The following is a 22,169-nucleotide window of genomic DNA, read 5'->3' as shown; positions in this document are numbered from 1 at the left end:
ATCTTCAATTGCACAGTATTGCGCAATAGCAAGAAATCTTCAATTGCACAGTATTGCGCAATAGCAAGAAATATCTAACAGCACAATATTGCACAATAGCAAGAAATTGTTAATTGTACAGTATTGCGCAATAGCAAGAAATATTTAATTGCACAGTATTGTGCAAAAGAAGATACTTCGTATAAATTGCTTATTTCTTGACCAATTTCAATGGGGTTTTATTCTTGAATTCTTGGGGTTCTTTAATATGCTGAATCTAACCGTGTATTTAGTTTTTGGATTTTGGGCCCCATTTTTAAATTGGTCCACATTGAGGTCCAAAGGGTCCAAAATTAAACTTTGTTTGATTTCATCAAAAATTGAATTATTGGGGTTCTTTGATATGCCGAATCTAACCGTGTATTTAGATTCTTAATTTTTGGTTCCGTTTTCAAATTGGTCTACATTAAGGTCCAAAGGGTCCAAAATTAAACTTAGTTTGATTTTAACAAGAATTGAATTCTTAGGGTTCTTTGATATGCTGAATCTAAACATGTATTTAGATTTTTGATTTTTGGGCCCCGTTATCAACTTTGTCCACATTGAGGTCAAAAGGGTCCAAAATTAAACTTTGTTTGATTTCATCAAAAATTGAATATTGGGGTTCTTTGATATGCTGAATCTAACCATGTATTTAGATTTTGGATATTGGACCATAATAGGTGAATGTCCAATTTAGAATTTTTAAGTTCTTAGACCACATTCATCCTGTGTCAGAAACCTATGCTGTGTCAAATATTTAATCACAATCCAAATGCAAAGCTGTATCAAGCTTGAATGTTGTGTCCATACTTGCCCCAACTGTTCAGTGTTCGACCTCTGCGGTCGTATCAAGCTGCGCCCTGCGGAGCATTTTATTGTACAATGTTTGTGGTTGCGAAACATCCCAAATTTTTCACAAATCCTGTTAACTTTTAAAAGGTAGTCAGGCTTCCATCAGTTCTGAGTCTAAAAATATACCTAGATATTCAATAACTTTACAAGGCCCTCTGTCTTCTTAGCTGATAGAGGTACTCCTAATGAATCAAATATAGACAACAAAGTTTCCTTGGTTTGAAATGCATCAACGCCATTTGGCTCTATTACTAAGAAATCATCTAATAAATGATGAATGTTCCTTATATTGTATTTGTCCTCCCAGAGAAGCTGGAATTGTCTGTTATGTCGGTTGTTGTAGACACTTGTCCCCTAGTGTGACAAGGTGTCAAGAGCAGAACTGGTCTTCATGTTTTATATACAGTATATTGAACCTGGGTTAGTTTGGTTATTTCGTGGCTTCACTGACATTAAGTAAAAAGGTATCCAGATAACATTACTTTTACTTGAATGTTAGATCAGTCTGTTCACAATACTATGACAATGTTCACAGGTGCTTGGTCTAAGATAAGCAAAAATGTTACAAAATAACGAATTGTTTCGCACAGACCAATCAACCATGATTTTGTTGTAAAATAAAAGAGCCGCAGCTTGTAAAGAAAACTGCCTGTGGTACTCATAAAATCCCCTGCCTGCTTACCTGGTGGTCATATCCACTATATCCCTTTCATAAAGGTCAAGCTCATTTCTCCTCTGGGGATATGCTGAACACATTACATTTTTTTGTAAATGCCAAAAGCTTGAACAAATTCTCCTGTTGTCAAGGATCTATTCAATCTGGGATCAGGTTTATTGGGATACGGTATGTGTTCAATATTGTCACTGCACAGACCAGTGTAATAGGGTATTAACAGGGATGCAAGATTAACGTCCCTATCTGCTGTTATATTTTGTTTAAGCTATGGCGAAATTGTTTCCACCAAAGGCAGGGATTCTGCAGAATAACCGTAACATGTTCATATGTAGACTCTTGTGTCACGATCATTGACCTCCTAAGCCTGCACTTCACTGACTGCAGCAGTCGTAGGAACATGCCTCCTATTTAAAGATGATGCTTGAAAGCATTGGAGAGCTGACTCAATCGAAAAGTTGCTTGTAGAACTAGGAGTTGTGATTAATACTGATGTAGCAGGGGTTGTGTTTGGAATTATTTGACTGCCGTTGACAAAAGTTGTTAAAACTGCTAAAATAGCCGTTCTATCCTCATTGTTTACATTTTGAGGTGCATTGTGGGATCGGGCACTTGTATCTGAAGGCGTGTCTTGTGATGTAACAGTACCGTATTCATCATTCTGTCATGGCAGACGCTTACGTCATCGACACTTGAAAGTCTTATTAAACGAACTAAAGCCATCCTCCGAGCGTTAGTTGGAACTTGAATATTCCTACTTCTCAGCTCTGCATATAGCCTTATGAAAGTCCAGTTTTCCAAAAATTCTGGATCATATGGAGCAGGTCTCTGATTCCATGGGCGTTTAGGACCCATTGTAAACACTCGAATATTAGATGATCAATACTTCCCAATCAAATAAACAATATGTCCAATCACTGTTTCAAGAAAAAGTTTCTATCCATGTTCAAAATTGTCAAAGTAACGATATTATATAGATATTTAGAATAAAGTTCGATTACAGTAAATAATAGCTCATTATAAATGCTTCTGATATGTCAGTTTTTCACTATCAATTTCATCAGCAATACTATTACCCCCCTCTAGGGGAGTATTTCTAAAACAATTTTTTGGCATGATGCAGGTTATGTTCTTCTTGTATAATCTATGATGGCATGATACTAAAGTATAGTGTGGCGTCTTATTGCTGAACTAGTATGCATTATTGTTTAGGGGCCAGCTGAAGCCTGCCTCTGGGTGCAGGATTGTCTTGCTGCGTTGAAGACCCATTGGTGGCTTTGGCCTGTTTTCTGCTCTTTTGTGGGGTTGGTGTCTCTTTGACAAATATCCTGTTTCCATTCCCAATTCTATAATACTATAACTTCAGAATTTCGGTGTGCATTATCAACAAACATAGATATGAGATTACTTATTGCAATCAGAATTGCATACATAAAAACTTAAAAAAGTGATAAGAATTTACATTTGAAATTCTGATTAATAAGATACTATGCCTGGCAAATTTTTGCAATAATAAAAACATCATAAAAATTATATAGTGTGTTTCACATTAATTCAATACTGTGGATTCATTTATTTCCGTGGGTATCAATTTTCGTGGATTGCTGAAAACTTGCATATTCGTGGATATTTGATTTCGTGGTTTTGCCAATCTCTGTATACAGAGCCTATTGAAAATATGTAATTCGTTGAACATTTGAATTCGTGGTTCACCTGTACCCACGAAACCCACGAAAATTGGTATCCAACGAATAATAATGAATCCACAGTAATAGCAATATGATAAAAAGAATTACACTTAGATTAGGTAAACTTTTGGAAAAATACAAAGGAATTTGTATGTTTTTACTTTGTTATGGTTTATTACAGCAATGTTGACATTTTCACAATATAAAGCAATAATTTGAATTAACAGTACATCTCAGAATGAGACCAATGGATCAGAATAATCCAAAGACGTTATTCCCAAGTACATCAGCCGTAACTTACTGGCAGATAGAGCTTCAGACTGGTCCTATCGATGGTGGAGTGCTCAAGTGGGAACAGCAATGCAGAATTATTCATATGTGTTCACGGAAGTATCTGACAGTAGACAAAGCATTACAGAAGGTGACCTTAACAGGTGACCATATGGACCCAAATACAGTATTCAGGATTCATCCAGTTATCAGGGTAATAAATACATTTGTTTTATTTAGATGCAGAAAATTGTTCTTTGAACTTTTTAAGCTGTCATATTTTATGTGCAGAGAGAGCTTATCAAGTTTTAAGTATTTGTATCATATAAAACTATATCTGATAAATCTAGTAATTTACCGTTGCTTAATTCAGTAATCAATACTAACTTCAATTCTTCATAACAGTCATGCAAATTTCAACACAGCTGGTCATCATGTTATAATTTTGTAGTCAATTTAAAAGAGATTTTATATAATTTCAGGAATATGATGAAGTACCTTTGGATAGTTATTGTAGAATTGAACATGTAGTATCAAAGAGATGGCTGCATGCTTTAACAGGTAATACAGAGAAGAGTTAATAAAAATATTATTATGAGTAATGTATAAACCTGTATAAATACATCTCTCACAAGTTGTTCTATTTGTTATTAAACATGTGAAAGCTGAACAAAAGGATAGTTTCAGATTAACTTCTGGACAGATTTGTTGAAATTGACAGATATGCGTGTACTTGTATGTCTTGTCCTTGGTTCAACTTTTGTAGTTTCATCTTGCAGCATTGAAGATGTTGGATCACTGGTAGTACTTAGGATTTTTTTATCTAAGAAAACTAACTCATTTAATTTTTACAAAATCTTATTGGAATAGATAATTCATATTTAAATTATTTATAATGATGATACCCAAGTTTATATATATATATGAATTGAACAATAGAAGTGTGCATATCTAGAGGTCATTAAAGAGTATGAAAAAAAAATTTCTAGCTGTCACTACATGTGTCATGCCCTATATACTAAACATGTGTAAAGACTATTAAACATGTATCAAGCCCTAAAGACTACATGTGTCAAGTCTTGTAGAAAAAAAAATGTGTTAAGCCTTGTAGACTAAATGTGTAAAGCCATATGAACTAAACATGTATAAAGCCCTCTAGACTAAACTTGTGTTAAGCCCTATGAACTAAAAATGTGTCAAACCTTGTAAACTAAACATGAATCAAGCCATATTGATTGAACATGTGTCAAGTCTGGTAGAATTAACATGTGTCAAGTCTTTAGACAAAACATGTGTCAAGCCCTGTATATTCAACATGTGTCAAGCCTGAGTACTTAGCATATGTCAAGCCATATACACTAAACATGTGTCAAGCCCTCTATACTAAATATGTGTCCAGCCCTATAAACCAAATAATGTGTCAAGCCCTGTAGACTAAGAGTGTGTCAAGTCCTATAGACTAAACATGTGTAAAACAATATATATTTAACACAACTAATAAGTGTAAGATACTGATTTAAGATTTTTACAGTTGAATCAAAACTCAAATTCTAGAGCACAGTGTTTTAAGAGAGAATTCAAAGGCAAAGAATCAGGTGTAGAGATACCAAGAAAAATGTAGACAATCAGCAAACACAAAACTAATGCTTTGGGTCATTCCTTCTTCAATTAAAACTGGTAGTGATATCAGATACTCTGGAAGGGTAAATATATCCTGCCTCAAACCAGGGAGGACAGGTGATCTGACATTAAAACACAAGACATATATCTTGCCTCCACCAGAGAAGACAGGTGATCCGACATTAAAACACAAGACATATATTCGATCTGACATTTGAGCACAAGACTGAAATGGACAAAAACGCTTTACAGACAACAGCAACCCTTAACAAAGATCCTGACTTGAGACAGCCGCATATAGGGCTAGGTTAAAATCAATTCTCACCTGATATCTTGATAACTAGGGGAAAATATGGATGAAGATATAAAAGATAAAGAAATGATTAAGATAAGTTTTTGGTTTTGTTTTTACAGTTGATTATGTTAGAAGATTTGCACAGCAAGAAGAGGATAGCTCTATGGGATCATTAAAATGGAGTACTGCTACTTTGAAACAAGTGAGTTCATCTGTCTGTTGTTTAAAGACACATTAATCCCAAGTAACTTATATTTTAGATAGGCTAGTGATAATTGAATTGTATAATTTGACCAAATGTGTGTTAAAGTTATAATTAAAAATTTATCTTTCATTTCTGTCAATGCTAACTTTTTTTGGTGGATGAAGAAGACTTGGCTCTTTTTAAAGAGAAAGTCTAAAGCAGCTATTTTTACCATGTTTTTTAGAGGGTTTAGAAGATAAGAGCTACATCAGCTTATTGAAAAGCAACTGTTTTTAATCTAGTTGTAAGGCTCAGTTGTCATAGATTTTATAGATATTATTACATTTGTCAGTCAGATTGGAGTTTATTATAGTATATTACAAACCTACAGATATACAGTTTATATGATCATTCTATTTCTATATACTTTCTATGTATGGAGCAATAATTCAGGTCATTCTAATACTATATACTTTCTATGTATGGAGCAATAATTCAGGTCATTCTAATACTATATACTTTCTATGTATGGAGCAATAATTCAGGTCATTCTAATATTATATACTTTCTATGTATGGAGCAATAATTCAGAATATTCTTTTGTGCTTTTTTACAAACATATAGTCAAATGTTTAACTATAGGCACATTTACCTCTTTTACTTAACTTGTTTATCATATCATGAATTAACCAGCACATCCTACTTTCCTTAGAATTCTAAATCTTAGAAGTTGATCATTGAATTAAAAGTATGCAGGACATATTACAAGTTTACAAAAAAAAATTGTATTCAAAAGAGTTTACATTAACTTAAATATCTTTTGTAAAAATTTTATGTTTGGAGATATTTTATAGTTTTTAGTAATGCTACTGTAAAAGAAAACCATATAGTCCTACACATGGCCTGCCATGGCATTGTTTTATATCCTAGATATTAGATAAATGCTGTATAAATGTAAATTTCTGTAGGGGTTACAACAGGTATGTATGTGAGTAGGGAACCTTAAATATTACTGTTACCACTATTATATAAAATTAATAGAACATTGAATAAACAGTCCTTTTGTACTCTGTATTTTGGACAAGTTTGTCAAAAGCTACTTGTGTTTGACTAAATCTGCAATAATAGGTTACTAACAGTAACATTTTTCTTAAAACCAATATTTATTTAATTTCTTTTGTGATCCTAATGTTCATTGTATAAATGAAATCTAATTTAAACCACACACTAACATTTACCATAAATTCTCACTGTTCGAGTCATCCCTTTCTGCAATCCATATTGTTATCCAAAACCTGTTGTATGGACAGTTGTTCAGTAAAAATTTTATTGGGAGAGGGGCAGGTTCAGAGGATAAAATAAAAAAACACAATGTGTAAATAGAGGATACAAAAAAACAATTTGTTAAAAGAGAAAACAAAAAACACAATGTGTTAATAGGAAAGCAAAAAAAAAAAAAATGCAAAAAGAAAGAATACAAAAAACACAATGTGTAAAAAGAAAGAATACAATAAACACAATGTGTAAATAAAGTATCAGTTGTTCATACACCATGATGAACTCTGTTTATGTCATATTTGAGAATCCCCATAAAAATTATAAAGGAGTAAATGACATTAAATTTGAAAGTTTATTCAGTTTTTGGAAAATGAAGTAATACATAAGATTAAGCATAAAAGATACTCTCTAGATATGATATGAACAGGAAGTGATGTCATCAGATATTGTAATATGATCTTGTTTCCTACCAGCATGCTAAAACCTACAGTGGATTTGTAAGTCTATGTGTCTCTAAATTTATCTGTTAAATGCAGGAAGTATTCTTTTTTTCTCTGTATGCATGATATCTCTGTTTTATTTTTACTATATTTGCAAGATTGTTTTTTTCTGTACAATAAAATATTTTATTTGCCTTTTTTCATCATTATGATAGATATGCATTATACAAAACAATTTATTCAACTTTATTTCAGATCTAAATTCTTATATGTCTTTGTAGATAGAGAGTAAAACTATCATTTTGTTGGCTTTTACAATTATTTAGTTGGTTTGAATAAAAAAATATTTTTTGCAGCTTGTTTTATTTACGTTTTTAATTCATTACACTTTAAAGCAACTCAATTTTAAGCTCACCTGGCCTGAAAGGCCAAGTGAGCTATTCTCATCACTTGTCTATCAACTTTTACAAAAATCTTCTCCTCTGAAACTGCTTGGCCAAATTTAACCAAACTTGGCCAAAATCATATGTGTCCGATGATCCCGGCCACCAACCAACATGGTGGACATGGCTAAGAATAGAACATAGGGGTGAAATGCCAGTTTTGCTATTATCTTGGAAACAATTATAAAGAGATAGAAACTTTAAGTAGCAAATATGATCAGCAAGACAAGATTTACAAATCAGTGAATATATTTGGAATCTTTATAGGAGTTATTGCCCTTAAAAGATAATTATTTTTTTTACCATTTTTTCCATTTTTGCTTATTATCTAGAAAACTTTAATAGATAGATAGAAACTGCAAAAATGATCAGCAAGACAAGATCTACTGTAAGTCAAAATAGTGGAAATTGTTGATTGACTCCTTAAATGAGTAATTGCCCCAAATTAGGATTATTACCATTTTTTTGTGTATTTGCTCAGCAGACTGAAAACCATAATAGATAAAGAGACACTAAAAAAAGGAAAATGATCAGCAGAACAAGATATAAAAATTTGTCAAAAAAGATGAAATCGTCAGTCGACTCCCTATAGTAGTTATTGCCCCTAAACAACAATTTATACCGTTTTTTTGCCTTTTTGACAAGAAATTCAGTATTTAAAGAAAAATTATAATGAGCAAAATTGATCAGCAAGACAAGATAAACAAAAAAGATATCTTAATCATGAATTATATTCTAGTCTTCAATGTTGAAAAGACACATATGTCAAAGTGAGCAACACAGGCTCTTAAGAGCCTCTAATTTATTAAGACTTTAAAAGAAATCATAAATTTAATAATTTTGGTGAAAAGATATCAAATAATTACAGCATTTAAGTGAAAAAAATCATAATTCATATTTCTTATATTTCACATAAAAAATTCTGTCAGGTTAGACTCTAACTGCATTACAAAGTACAACATAATCCATTGATGTGTTAACCAATTTACTTTATCTATATACAGTTTTATTCATTTAAATTCTTGTTGAAAGTAAACTTCCAAGGTAGAACTTCAGGTAAATCTCTGGTTTAATTACCTGAATCCAGCTGTTTAACATTAGCAATTTCAATTTTAACTGCTAGCCTCATAAAAAAACAACTTGCAGTCTTAATACAACTGAAATTGGTTAACACATGTATAGTTTATGTTATAATTTGATACAAGTTTTTAAAGAAGGATTTTCAATTATTCTGAAATAAAGGAATCAGAGTAAAGCACATGTAAAACTCAACTTAAACTAGAATATGATATAGCAATAATAATATACAACAATATCTCTTAAGTTGTTTACAATACATTGAAGGATTAACAATAGTAAACAAAGTAATGTATAAAAACACTGCAGTCTAAACATATATATAATACCATATTCAGAATGTTTATTTTTCAATAATTTCTGTTTCCAGATAAGTACAATAGAAGAAAAACAGTATGATGATGCTTTTACAATCCAAGGAGTGTCCTCAGATCTAGTAGAAATATTTGACTACATGGCAGGCATGGTACCATTTATACAAAAGCTAATAAGAGATGTGAGTAGCTAGGAAATAACCATATTTTATCAAGCAATTTTCAATTGTTCAAAAGTTTTCTAACAAGAACTCAATTCTATTTTGATTTTTTCTGAAGCTTTTAAAAAACTTAGCTGTTGTTTAAAAGAGAATTGCTCAGGTAAATCTAAGGTATAGTAAACTGTTTCCCCTGAGAAGTATTGATTCAATACATAGCAATTGTATTAATTGCGCTATCTTAAATTCAAATCAGATCAGTGGCAAATATGAGTTGACAGTGATTATGTTTTATGTTGTCAGAACATAAAAGTCTAACCTTCTTACAAAGTTTTTTATCAACATCCTCACTTCTTTTCTTTTTCTTACCAATTGACATTGATGAAATTGGTTGGTGTTTGTCATCTTTGTTTACAGGGGGCCTTTGTGCCAAAGTGGTCAAAGTAGTTCCTCTACAGTGAACACTAGCTGGTCAACACTTATGTTTGGGATATTTTTTGTGAAACTCAATGGTCTTCTTTTGATTTTTTTTCATATTTAAATCTTTATCATTTCTATGTACTCACATCCGATTATTATTTTTTCTTTTCAGAAAAAAGATGGTGTCCAGCTAAATGCTAAAATGACCCATGATGCTGTTGTGGTAAGTGACAGTAATAAAACTGTCAAAAAGCAATGCAGGAATATTTTATAAAAATTTATGATCAGGATATTTTTTACTTTAATTAGACAAAGTATACATAGTTTTACAGTATTTTGGATTTTAATGAAATTTTGTATGCACAAGAAATTATGCTGCATCTGAATATACAAACATGCCGTACGGTTGCCTATAATTGCTTACATCCACTTTATTTGAACTTTGGTGGATAGTTGTCTCATTGGCAATCATACCACATCTCCTTATTTTTACAAAGACTAACACAACTTTTCCTGAAATTTTCATGTTATGAGATTTTTTAAACAAAAATTATGAATGAAATGGAATGTTTTGCTCATTTTGCATTAGAATTGAAACAAAGGCCAATTGTATAATACAGAACAGTTATCTCCTAATTGTGTTAATCTTTGTCATATGTTTTTGAATTTTCAACATCAGAACAAGCAGAAGATTGAGTTTCATTTGCTTAAAAAAGCTGCTATACTTTAGAATAACACAACAATGAATACTTCAACAAGAATCAAATAAGTGATTTGGCTTTGGGTGATTACTTTTTGTATAACTGTGTTCAATTCAAACAAAAATAGAATGTATATATATGATATAATGTATTTAAAATCTAACACTTTTTTGTTAAGAAAGCAAAAACCATTGTCCTGTTAATAGGTTAACTATATTTGGTCTGTAGAATCATTGTTATGTGTATATGTCTGTCTGATGGGGACCTGAAGGCCTTAACCTCATTTTCGTGATACATTCCGTCATAATAATTTAAGGAGATGAGACATTTCAGTGTGGTCACACTTGATGTTTTTTCTAGAAGTATAGGATCTAATTAATCTCATTAAATCATGAGGGAGATTTCAATTTGATATAAAAAAAAACAAAAAGATTTTTCAGATTTATTACAAAATAAGTAAATGAATTATTTTTCAGGCATTGTCAGAACTGAAAGACTTTATGATTGTTGATAGTTTACCCAACAAAAACCGACAGAAACTAATGAGAAATCTCAGGGTAAGTACTGACTTTACGACTGTTGATAGTTGAACCAACAAAAACTGATTCCATAATAGAACTTTGATTATTTGTGAAAATATATCCCTGCCAAAAAAAGAGGCGAAACAACACATGGATGTGAAGACAAAAATAAACTCAATTTGCGACAATAAAACCTAAGCTTTACATAGGCCAAGCTTCAAATACAATACAGTTATCTCTAAATTTGTTTTTGTATTGACAGATAGTGGAGTTACTAGTCTACCTGTTACAGATCCCATTCAGAGGAACACCTGATCAACAGTAAGTTTTTATAAACATTTGCAATTCTTGGTTTATTTTTTTCTTTTGTTTAATCTGAAGAAATTCTCTCAATTAGACGAGTTTTCCCGATACCTTAAGTAATAGTTCTGCTATATTTTTAAGCTTCTCAGAATTATTTGAACCTGACAAGGGTCACCATGTCTTGACGTTATTTTCATGGTTTGTTTTTCTAGGTTGAATTTTCATAAACTCAAACGTACACTGTCCTCATGTTCAAGGTTATTGAACATGGTTTGAAAATAGGAAATACTTTTGAGAGTTGTCTGGAATATATATGTCCAATAAAAATCATTTATATCAATAATAGTAGGGGGCATTTATATGTTTGTTCCTTGTGTTTCTGTCCTGTATGAAAGTTTTGGGTTATCGTAGTTTACCATGAAGTTGCGGTCTAATTAACTTGAAAATTAGTACACATGTACATTATTGTATAAAACATATGCCAAGTTAGGATTTTGACCTACATTTCTTGGTTCACTGAACATTGAAATATTACAGTGCAAGTAGGGCATGCATGGGGTTCAATGGACACATTTTCTTGTTTTTTTTATGTTGATACATTAGACAGAAAGGTGATTGGAAGTTGAAAAATTCCTTGAAAGTTATTGTACTTTGCTTATTTGTCAATTCAAAATATTTGCTATTAAGATATTTACAATATTTTTTTTAATGTGGTTCTTTTTGTCAAACAGAAAACTAAAAGAATGAAATAAATAGGCTTAACATCAAGATCTAACTGATTTTTCTTAAAGTTTTTTTTATACACATACCTCATTGGGAGAAGCTGTTGATTTTATAGACTATTTCCCGTTATAACACATCTTTAATCATTACACAAATGTATACTGTATTTTGACTATATCTGTAGTTGCATTTGAAGGACTATATATCAAGTATTTTTGGATAATAAATAAGGATATTTCTGTATGTATGATAAATGTTGTTCTATTTTATCGTTTTAGTCATTTAACAAGGATATTTGTGGAAGCATACGATGTATTGTATACATATTTGAAGGGAGACAGTAGAAAGAATGAACTGTATATTGCCAAGTACATTGACTTCTTCTTATCTCAGTTTGAGTACAAAGAGGTAAGCTTTGTTTGTGATATCTTGTACATGCTGTTCAGACACCCATTCTTGTAAAAATCCCTTGTTTAATTTTCAAAAGTTTAAAAATTAAATGTGTTATACTGATTTCCTTGTTCCCATGTTTCTTGAATAACCATCATCAGATATGCTTGATATCAAAAGTTTTTATAGCAACAAATAAATGTTTGAGAACATTAAATCAAAAAGGATCTAAACAGAACAGCAGAACCTCTGTAATGTCAGCTCTGCCTGAGGTGAGGTGCAATCTTTTACTTTTAGTACAAGTTATCATGGATATCTGAGTTAATTGTCATGTTATTATTCCATTCTAAAGAAATCTAAAACATGCAAGAGTTTGTCTCTAGTGCTGTGTGGAGGCAGTAGAACGTTTCCCCGTGCTTGAGGTGTATGCTCTTATAATATTTACAGTTACGGTGTGCTTGTTCATTTGAGAACTTCTCATATTAATACACCGTAAAAATTTCATGTTTGGTTAAATTTCTTCAAAATACTGGTCTGTTTTCTATGTATTGTGTGCAATTTTGTCCCATGTACATTTACTCCATATCCTTTCATTTTTATTTACAACTTTGTATCATGCTGTTCAATAAAAAGACATGTATGAAATATTAATCAACAGCAATCCGACAATGAGCATCAACCTAAAATAAACATCTGTAGGTCACAATAATCTTGCTCTCACTGTAATAATTTCTAGATGACTCAAAGAAGAACTAGAGGAATGTTTAGTAACAACACAACAAGACTTTATAAGAAATGTTGAGGCTGCAAATAATTTGCAGACAAAGACCTTATGTTATATTGAATAATTAATTTTTTGTAGGGAATGATTGGATTAAACTCAGCACACATGGTGATGGAGTTAATTAAAGACAACAGAAAAATTGTTGACAGAATCACAACAGAACATATTGACAAGTTTGTGGAATTGTTACGGAGAGACAAGGTATTTAAGATAGTTTAGGAAGAATTGCAATGCAACCTATATAAAGAAGATTTTATATATGTCATGTAAATAATGATTTGATTGAAAATTAACTGATATTTATTTCAAGTATTTGTGAATTTCCTCAATTTTTTTATTTTTTTTTTCACCATATGAATGATTTTATAACAATTGAATGATAATTAAACGTAACTTTTAAAATATTACCCCAGACCTACGTTTTCACATATTTCATATTGAGAGAACTGTCAATTACTGATATAACCCAGCTGTCTTGTTAAATATCATCTTTGTACCAAAGGATTGCAATCTTTTTTTCTTCGTAAACCTGAAGGATGATAGCTTTTTTCACCTTCTCTTTTTGACAATCATTGAAATTAAAATTTTCATGAGTTGTTTGATTTCTTTTTCAGAATTACAGATATTTAGATTTACTGAAGGTTTTATGTGTTTGTGATGGTGTTTCTATAGCAGACAATCAAAAATACATCACAGAAGTTTGGCTGATGAAAGGCAACAGGGTAAGAAGGAAGAAAAATGTTTTTTTGTTAACTCTGTTGTGTTAGTTAAAAATGTAAACATTCCATTACTTTAAAAGTCTGGAACTTATGTAACTTTTTTGTGGATGTTTGAATTCTGAGTTTGTAACAATGGACCCAATAATTTAAACTTTATATTTGTTTAGTTTTTTAATTAATGATCTGCAAAATTTACCAAAATTGGTACTTACCTGTAGGATATTCCATGAAAAATAATATTGATTTCAAATTGTTTTTGTTTGTAGAACTGTGTGTTTTACACAGATTTAGGACAGAAAATTGGTAAAGAGAAAGGAGTAGTCTATGTGTCTACTACTACTGGACGTACCTGGATGGAGCTTTCTAAATTTGCACAGGTATGTTGTTCATTAATTTGGCTCAACTTGATGAAAGAATGATATGAATTATTGCCATCAATTACAATAATGATCATTCCTTTCATTTTAGATATTTTACATTTTCATACTCTATAAATAGGCATATCTTAACCCAACTTAATAATATTATATTGCAGATTTGTATGAAGATTTCAGCTTTGCACACACACAAAAGTTACTAAAATCAACTACTTTTTTTCAAATTTTGACTAATTTCTGTTATTGTTACATAGATAATCTTCAACATCAAAGAATGAAGCATTATTAGTAGGGGATCAAACCAAAAAAACAAGATATAGTAAAAAAAATAGCAGTACGGGAACATTTGTTGACATAACAAGAACTTGCTATGAAAAATTCTCATTGCAATAAAGAAAACGTTAGAATAATTCAGATTGTATGTTAATATACATGTGTTTTATATGTTAATATCTATATGTAAGTATGTTGTTGTTGTCGCTTGTCATTTTAAAGACCTGATAATTAAGTGGTATTGAGAAATATACTTTATATAATAGACATAATACATGAATGGAGGTTATGCTGTATTTAATGTACAAATGTACAATGATCAACAATTCAACTGAATGAGGAAATTTTCTTTTAATGTGTATTTTCAGTGTTTTGCTGCCAAGATAAAAGCAAAATTAAACACATGAAAAATCATATATGTGGTAGTCGTTTATACTTTCCACAATTTGTTCAAACTCATATCAGTATTATTTTCTTGTATAATGTTTTGTTTGTTTTTAAAGTTTTTTTGGAAAGAAATATTTACATTTTGTGACTTTTTTTTCAGAAGTCAAGTAGCGATGATGAGTTGTATCTATTTTTAGAACACCAGTTGGAGCTGTTTGGATATCTTTGTAATGTATGTATTGCTATGAGAATTCTGTTGGTCCATGCTTCAATGAAAAATATTATGTAAAAACTTGAAATGCATGTATTCAGGCGTATGATATTTACTGACAAACACATACTAAAGCTAAGTATTAGTTTGAACTTGAAAAGTTAATGAAAAAAGATAGGACAAAATCACTTGATCTACACTGAAAGTATTGAAAAGTAAATATCAATGCCTTTATTGCTTTTGTCTTGCCTCGGCCAAGTCAGGAAGGCGATGACTATGTGCGGGTGTCATCAATAGACCTTATCATTATTTTTGAATCTGAGACACTGGACCTGAAATTTTGTAACTTCATACAATAATCACTTTTGCAATTCTAGGTAAGGCATTTTCTCTTATGACGTTAAATTTCACAGGAACGTCTGTCAGGGCCAGTAATTGCACATAAATAGTGATAAGATATATTGTTAGTTTACATGTTGAAGTTTGTGATTAGGTCAGTTTTAAAGGGAACAAGTAAATCAATATGTTATTTGGCATGCAGTTGTATTAGCATTTGCACATCTCATATCCATTATAATTATCTGCCCCCCCCTGTTTCCTTCCATCAGTCATGGTGACTTTTTTTGACTCATTGAAATTTTGCATAGATCACATGCTAAAGCTTGTATTTTGGTCAGGTTAATGGGAATCATTTATGATGTCAATGGTATTTGGTATGCATTTGTATAAGCATAGGCATTTCTCATTTTCATGGAGACTAAATTGTCCCTGCAGGGCATGCACCTTCAGTCATGATTTAATTTTGAATGTTATGCATAATTTACATTTTTTCAAGTATTCCCATTTTATTTCAACCTTTGCATTATACTATCAAAATTACATACAGGTGAGACATATCTCTGTGTCAACAGTTTTATTTTAAACACACACTTTGAAAATAAAAGCAATACTAGTATATAGTAATGTTCTCTAATTATGTAAAACTCAGGTCTAACTTGGAGGCATTACTAAAGATAACAGCTACATCTCAAGCCTAAATGTGTTAAGCAAACATCAATCAATCAAGTCTAAACATTGTATGAACTCAAGTGATAAATGAAATAATGCCAATTAATAAGTCAATTCATCCTTAGTGCACATTGTTATCAGGTATTTGTTTCTAACTTTAGGGCCAGAATGACTTTTCCGTCAAAGTTATAACACAGGAGCTGAATTATTTGACATGGGATGAAGCTTTTACATGTCTGAGTGATGAACGTCTTCCTGATGAACTGAGGGCACAGTATTGTGATCTTATTATCAGTAAGTCCTTTATAGCTTCTAACTCTAACAGGTCCCAACCTATATAGAGGACACATAACCTATCACTAACTAACAATGAACCCTGACCTAGACAAAATTCTAACCATAAATGGACCATAACCCATAAGTACAGGGACTCCAAAAGTAAAGGTAGGCCCAAATTTAAAGTAAATGCTATGGTGATTTAATGATGTAAATATATAATGTATTGATAGATAATTAAAAAAATATTAGATATCAAGTGGGCCATCAGTATACAAACCCAAAAGAAAAAGATCTTGAAAAACAGAACGGAAAAATATAGATTCAGGATTATAATCACAATACCTATTAAACACTGGTAGTTAATCAAAAATTAACCTTTAAAGATAATAATGCAAAAAATAAATAGTTTTCAAGATAGATAAATAAAAAATGTACCATAAAATTGTTTTTACTTTCAGCCATGTTTGTTAATGTTGGTGACAATCATTCTGTGATAGACAGGGTAAAATTGACGTACAATTACGATGAAATTGATGACATAGAGGTGAGTTATTACTTTTTGTAGGATATATCATTGCTGATTCTTGTATGGCTTCTCATTTCACTAAAAAATTGTGATTTGTATTTCTAGGTTATTGTTTGCTTAATGATTGCAAAGATTAACTTGAGTTTTGTGGGCATTTAAAACTTATTCAATCCCACCATATTTAATTTTAAGTCTGTACCAAGTCCGGATATATTGACTATGTGTTGATCTTTGTTGTTAGTTTTTCTCTGAGTGACTGTTTTTTAATGGAGGAGTTGGGTGTTGGAGGTTGATATGGTATTTGTATTTTCTAGTAATTTTATGCTATATTGCATTCACCTTGTCCATATGTCTGTCCATCCAACAAATATTTCCGTCACTTTTTTCTAAGGAATTACTTAACAGAATGACTTTATATTTGGTCAGCAGCTTGTCAGTGACGAGTTGTAATAGATGAGCACTTTTCGGATCTGTTGGACACCCTCTTCCTGTTTGCAAATACTTTGAATTTCAGTATGTTATATGAACTTTAATTTTGTGTCACTCTTTTCTAAAGTACTACTGAACATAAAGACTTCATACTTGGTCAGCAGCTTGACAGTGAATCAGAAATTCCCTTACACCTATTTCTCATTTGCTGATACTATGAATTTTGTGATATGTTGAATTCTTGTTGGTGATAACTGTTGTCCCTTTTATTTATTGTTTTTGGCTTATCATTCCTGACAATGATGTTGATTGTTATTCTGGTTTCTTGTTTAGATTTTCATTCTGGTAATTGATGATGTTTGGCAATATTTTGTTCTCGGTTTGGGCTTCACATTCCAGTTTATGATGCTTATTTGTAAATTGCAGTATAAAACTATGATATGTGTATTGGAATTTTATTTGTCTTCACATTGTATTACTTTTTGGGCTTCACATTCCAGTATACAATGATGATGTGTATAAGGATTTTATTTGTCTTCACATTTTACTACTTGTTTGGCTTCACATTGCAGTAAACAATGATGATGTGTATTGGGATTTCATTTGTCTTCACATTGTACTACTTGTTTGGCTTCACATTGCAGTTAACAATGATGATGTGTATTGGAATTTAATTTGTCTTCACATTGTACTACTTCTTTGTCTTCACATTCTAGTTATTGATGCTCTTTCATATCCCATGATTCTAATTTGTGTCTTTAAAAAGTGATGAATGGTATGATGCTTTATAGGTCAAATTTAATTAATATGCGTTTTCATTAGTGTAATCCGGAAATGGAGTAAGATAGAACAGGAAGTAATATTATTATCGAGGATTAAAACAATATTATAAAAATGAGTATCCTGAATTTCAGGGTAAACAGAAAGAAGTCAAGTCTGATTTCACGTTGCCGTTAGTGAAAGTTGTGTTTGATGAATATCCAGAGAAAAATCCTGAAGCTTTTGAACGAATGATAAATGGAAACTACTCGCCTGATACTTTTATACAAGGCAGTTCTGCATCTTGTAGAGGTTCTAGACTTTCAAATACTGAAATGTCTAGGTGTCATTCACGTACTAGAAAGGTGATATGTTATCCATTGTCATGATTGGCACATAGTTTGGAAATAATGCACCACTACTCCACAATTTACAGTGCATTATTTTGTTTAATATCCTTTGACAGTTGCATGTTTTTTTACAGTTTCATAACCCACTGTTCTAGATTCTGGAATCATTGAAGCCAGTTTTAGATTGTATTTATGAAAAGACATTTATATAATGATGAAAATTGGGTTTAATCTGTCTGTTTTAACATGAATGCTTAATGTTATTATTGAATGACCTACATTTTGGTTTGTAACCTTTCAGAACTATATTAACTTTAATGATAATTGAACAGGTTGACATAATTTGGACACTTTAGTGCTGAAAGGTCAGTGATGGTGTCATAAACATGTGAAAATTGACATATTTGACTAAAAACGGCCATTTAACACAGTTTTTGGACAGAATGAGTATGAGATCTCGGCTTTACCCAAAAATGATATTTTATACACATTAACATCTTTGTTTAAAATGCCTTGTAGCAAAATATCTTTTTGAGTAAAGCCTTTTCTCATATCTAAATATCAATGACAAGATCTCTTACTGAGTTTTGCACTAAATGCATTCAGTTTGAAGCTCTAATACAAATATAGAAGACAAAGTTCAAATCTATTGAAACAGATGTCTGACAGTTATACTAACGTCTTACAAACATCTGAAGGATGTTGTTTGGCAGTTTTATAATACTTTTTAATATTCGAATTGAAGGAGCGATAAAGTGGCCTATCATATACATACTCCCTTTGGGGCCTTAAGTGAGACACCTCTTAAATATCAGAAAAGGGGGGGGGGGAGTAATTATCCCCAATGAAATATTTTTTTGTATTGTATGTATGAATCAAATTGCATGTGTGTTTAACAATATAAAGTAATATTTTTAAAATTGTCTTCCTATAATAACAGATTCCCATAAATTGTCTTTTCCTTTAAGTTCCAAAAACTTAAAGAACATTTTTGTACTTCTAAAACTCAAACAAAAATTGTTTGAAGTCATGATTAAGGAAAGTAATGTTAAATTTCTGGTTAAGGAGTTTTCTCACTGATCTGTAGCCTTGCTATATAAGTCATGTTCTGGGTCTTTCATTCTATTTGAAAATAAGACGATGTGGTATGATTGCCAATGAGAAAACTCTCCATCAGAGACCAAAAGATGTAGAAGTTCATAATTTCTATTTTGGAAATGTTAGATATCTGTATAAATATTGAAAGAGGAATAATTGTTGACAGATTTATTAATTTGTATATGTGATGTAACTGATTAGTATTGTAATAAACACAGCTGAATTAACAGATGTTTTATCAGATGCAGTTTTCGACTCGATGGGTTGAAATTCTCTCGAAAAAGGTCAAAAAAGTTTTTAAACAGAAAGTAATTTGCGTCATGAAATATTTTTTTCAAAAAGGCCATTTTTGCAGTCTCGATAAAACCAGCAAGATCATGACATTATCTTTAAACAGGACAGACACATTTTTAAATGGGTCATTCTATGGTAACATGAGGTGAACATTTTGTGACTAATTCTTATAATATTTATTATGTTGATTTGTTTGTTACTAATTCCTTTAATATGTTTTATGTTGATTTTATTAACAGTTTAAGCCAAGAAAACAGGTAAGACGGCTGTTGTAATATAGACCTATCATGTATAAAAATGGAGATCTTTAATTAAAACAAAGATGACTAATGTACATTTGCACTTGCATGAAATCTGTCTTTTAACCTCTTGACAATAAATTACTCTAATAACCCTTCAAAATAATTACATGTATTAATTTTCTTGACAATTTTTATGAATGTATTTCCATTAAATAAAGAGTTTCTAAAATGGCAATGTACTATTCTTATTTTTAGAACTGTCCAGCCGTTGATTATCCTTATTTTAATGACAATATACTATTCATATTATTAGAATTGTCCAGCTGTTTAATTATCCTTATTTGTTTCCCAATTCTGTACATTCTTTGTATCTCACTGTTAACGAATGTTCTGAAAAACTGTTTATATTGCTGTAGTGTCTATATATTATCGTGTGAGGAGTCTGATTTAAAGAGCTTTGTTACACAGTTGCATTGTTTTATTTTATTTATATGAAAGCATTTCAGTTGATAGAATTATGAATTTTTTTTTTACTTTTATTCAGTAAACATACCTGAATATTTTATTTACAACAATAATGTGTTTCAGAGACATTTTTCTGTCAGTGGTTCATCTAATTTGTAGAAAAATTTGGTTTTGATATTAAATTTCAAGAAAACTTAAAACCTCATAGTAGCAGAAATATATGTTTCAATAATTAAACAATGCAATTTAAATAGTTATAATTTTTCACATGAATGTTTTTGTAAACTATTGAGTGTTGTTATTCAGGCACCACAACTCCAACGTCAAAAAACCACTTTGGATGGAAAGGTAGACGGTTCAGCTTAAAGGCTTAATTACTTCCCAAGACTAACAAAATACCTAGATACTAAATTCTATTTAGCTTAATTTTCAGGTTATGATTAGATACTGGTTGAACTATCTGCATGAATATTTTTCTTTTCAATTAGCAATGTCATTGCTTCTATATAATTTTTACGGATTTCTATATACACTTAAGTTTTACTAACAAGAATTATAGACATACCATGACAGATTCTGCAACTAAAACTTCCACTTGCTTATAAACATTAAAAGTAAATGAAGTTATCAACATTTAACTAAACATTAAGACATAATCTTTATCAACCCAAGGAGGGCTACTGTTCCTTACTACTGTGAAAACTTTTCTGTATAACTGAAGATTAAATGAAAGAGGTAGGGGCAGTAAGGACTGTGTTTGGCTCCCAATATTTAGTCAAATATTTCAAAATGAAAAGGTTTTTTTTGCAAACTTTTGTAATGAATTGTTGACATTAACACCTCAAAAAAGGCCAAAAATAGAGAAATTTGAGAAATTTTCTGGATTTTAAATAAATTTTAGCATAGAAAGCATTAAACGGAGGGTTTCAACAAACTTAATATTCAAGTTAGATATGTTATTTATTATAAAAAACAAAATTTTACAAGAGCTTTTTCCAACACATACACTTGTTTCTGGACATAAAGCCCAATCAAAATATGCCTGTTTTCATTGAATTTGATGAAAAATTTAATTTTATGCTCATTGTGACGTCTAACATAAAAAACTGTGATACGTAAATTTTTACAAATAGACATATTTTCTATCTAGTCTATGTTTTAACTATGATCATAGTGTAAATAGCCATTAAGGGGAATCGATACAGTTTCAAGGGAGATAATTGTTAAGGTGATATTGAACATTCAACATGTTTTGTTAAAAAGAAACTTTAGTTGTTCTTAAACAAATATTTTTAACTTGCCTAAATTGTCTGTTTTATTATTAGCTTTGAATTTATACTTTTGCAGGAAGACTTTGTTAAACTTATTAAAAAGCTGAAAAATGTGTTTCCCCAAAATATGCGGCCACAATTTGGGAAACACACTTTTCAGAAAAATCACAAAGAAACCCAACTCAAATCAGAAGAAAAAGAAAAAATTGCAAATTAAGAAACTTATAAAATTTAACTTATTTTGGTGTGCCATACAAAATTTGACTCAAGTTTTGAAAGGAAACAATACTTTTGACAAGTAATTTAATTTTTGCTAATGCACATTT

General features: G+C 30.8%; 1 protein-coding gene across 15 annotated transcripts in view; it reads left to right on the top strand.

Moving 5' to 3' along the window:
* Nucleotides 1-22,169, top strand: part of LOC127737328 (inositol 1,4,5-trisphosphate receptor type 3-like) — a 178,312-nt gene that overhangs the window by 70,603 nt on the left and 85,540 nt on the right. For 12 of the 15 annotated variants that reach the window (XM_052247932.1, XM_052247931.1, XM_052247927.1 and 9 more), the window contains exons 10-25: nt 3,462-3,718; nt 3,987-4,065; nt 5,539-5,621; nt 9,212-9,337; nt 9,906-9,956; nt 10,911-10,991; nt 11,218-11,276; nt 12,260-12,389; nt 13,234-13,356; nt 13,770-13,877; nt 14,141-14,251; nt 15,072-15,143; nt 16,292-16,424; nt 16,868-16,953; nt 20,105-20,122; nt 20,879-20,920. In XM_052247932.1, the coding sequence (XP_052103892.1) occupies nt 3,462-3,718; nt 3,987-4,065; nt 5,539-5,621; nt 9,212-9,337; nt 9,906-9,956; nt 10,911-10,991; nt 11,218-11,276; nt 12,260-12,389; nt 13,234-13,356; nt 13,770-13,877; nt 14,141-14,251; nt 15,072-15,143; nt 16,292-16,424; nt 16,868-16,953; nt 20,105-20,122; nt 20,879-20,920 (1,559 nt within the window). The remainder of the gene's footprint in view (nt 1-3,461; nt 3,719-3,986; nt 4,066-5,538; nt 5,622-9,211; nt 9,338-9,905; nt 9,957-10,910; nt 10,992-11,217; nt 11,277-12,259; nt 12,390-13,233; nt 13,357-13,769; nt 13,878-14,140; nt 14,252-15,071; nt 15,144-16,291; nt 16,425-16,867; nt 16,954-20,104; nt 20,123-20,878; nt 20,921-22,169) is intronic. The other 3 variants (XM_052247920.1, XM_052247925.1, XM_052247929.1) reach the window with 3 other exon arrangements.

Source organism: Mytilus californianus, unplaced genomic scaffold, assembly GCF_021869535.1.
Source record: "Mytilus californianus isolate M0D057914Y unplaced genomic scaffold, xbMytCali1.0.p SCAF_4, whole genome shotgun sequence".
In the NCBI taxonomy this organism is placed as follows: domain Eukaryota; kingdom Metazoa; phylum Mollusca; class Bivalvia; order Mytilida; family Mytilidae; genus Mytilus; species Mytilus californianus.
The sequence above is the reverse complement of the archived record's forward strand: the minus strand, read 5'-3'. Positions and strand labels throughout refer to the sequence as shown.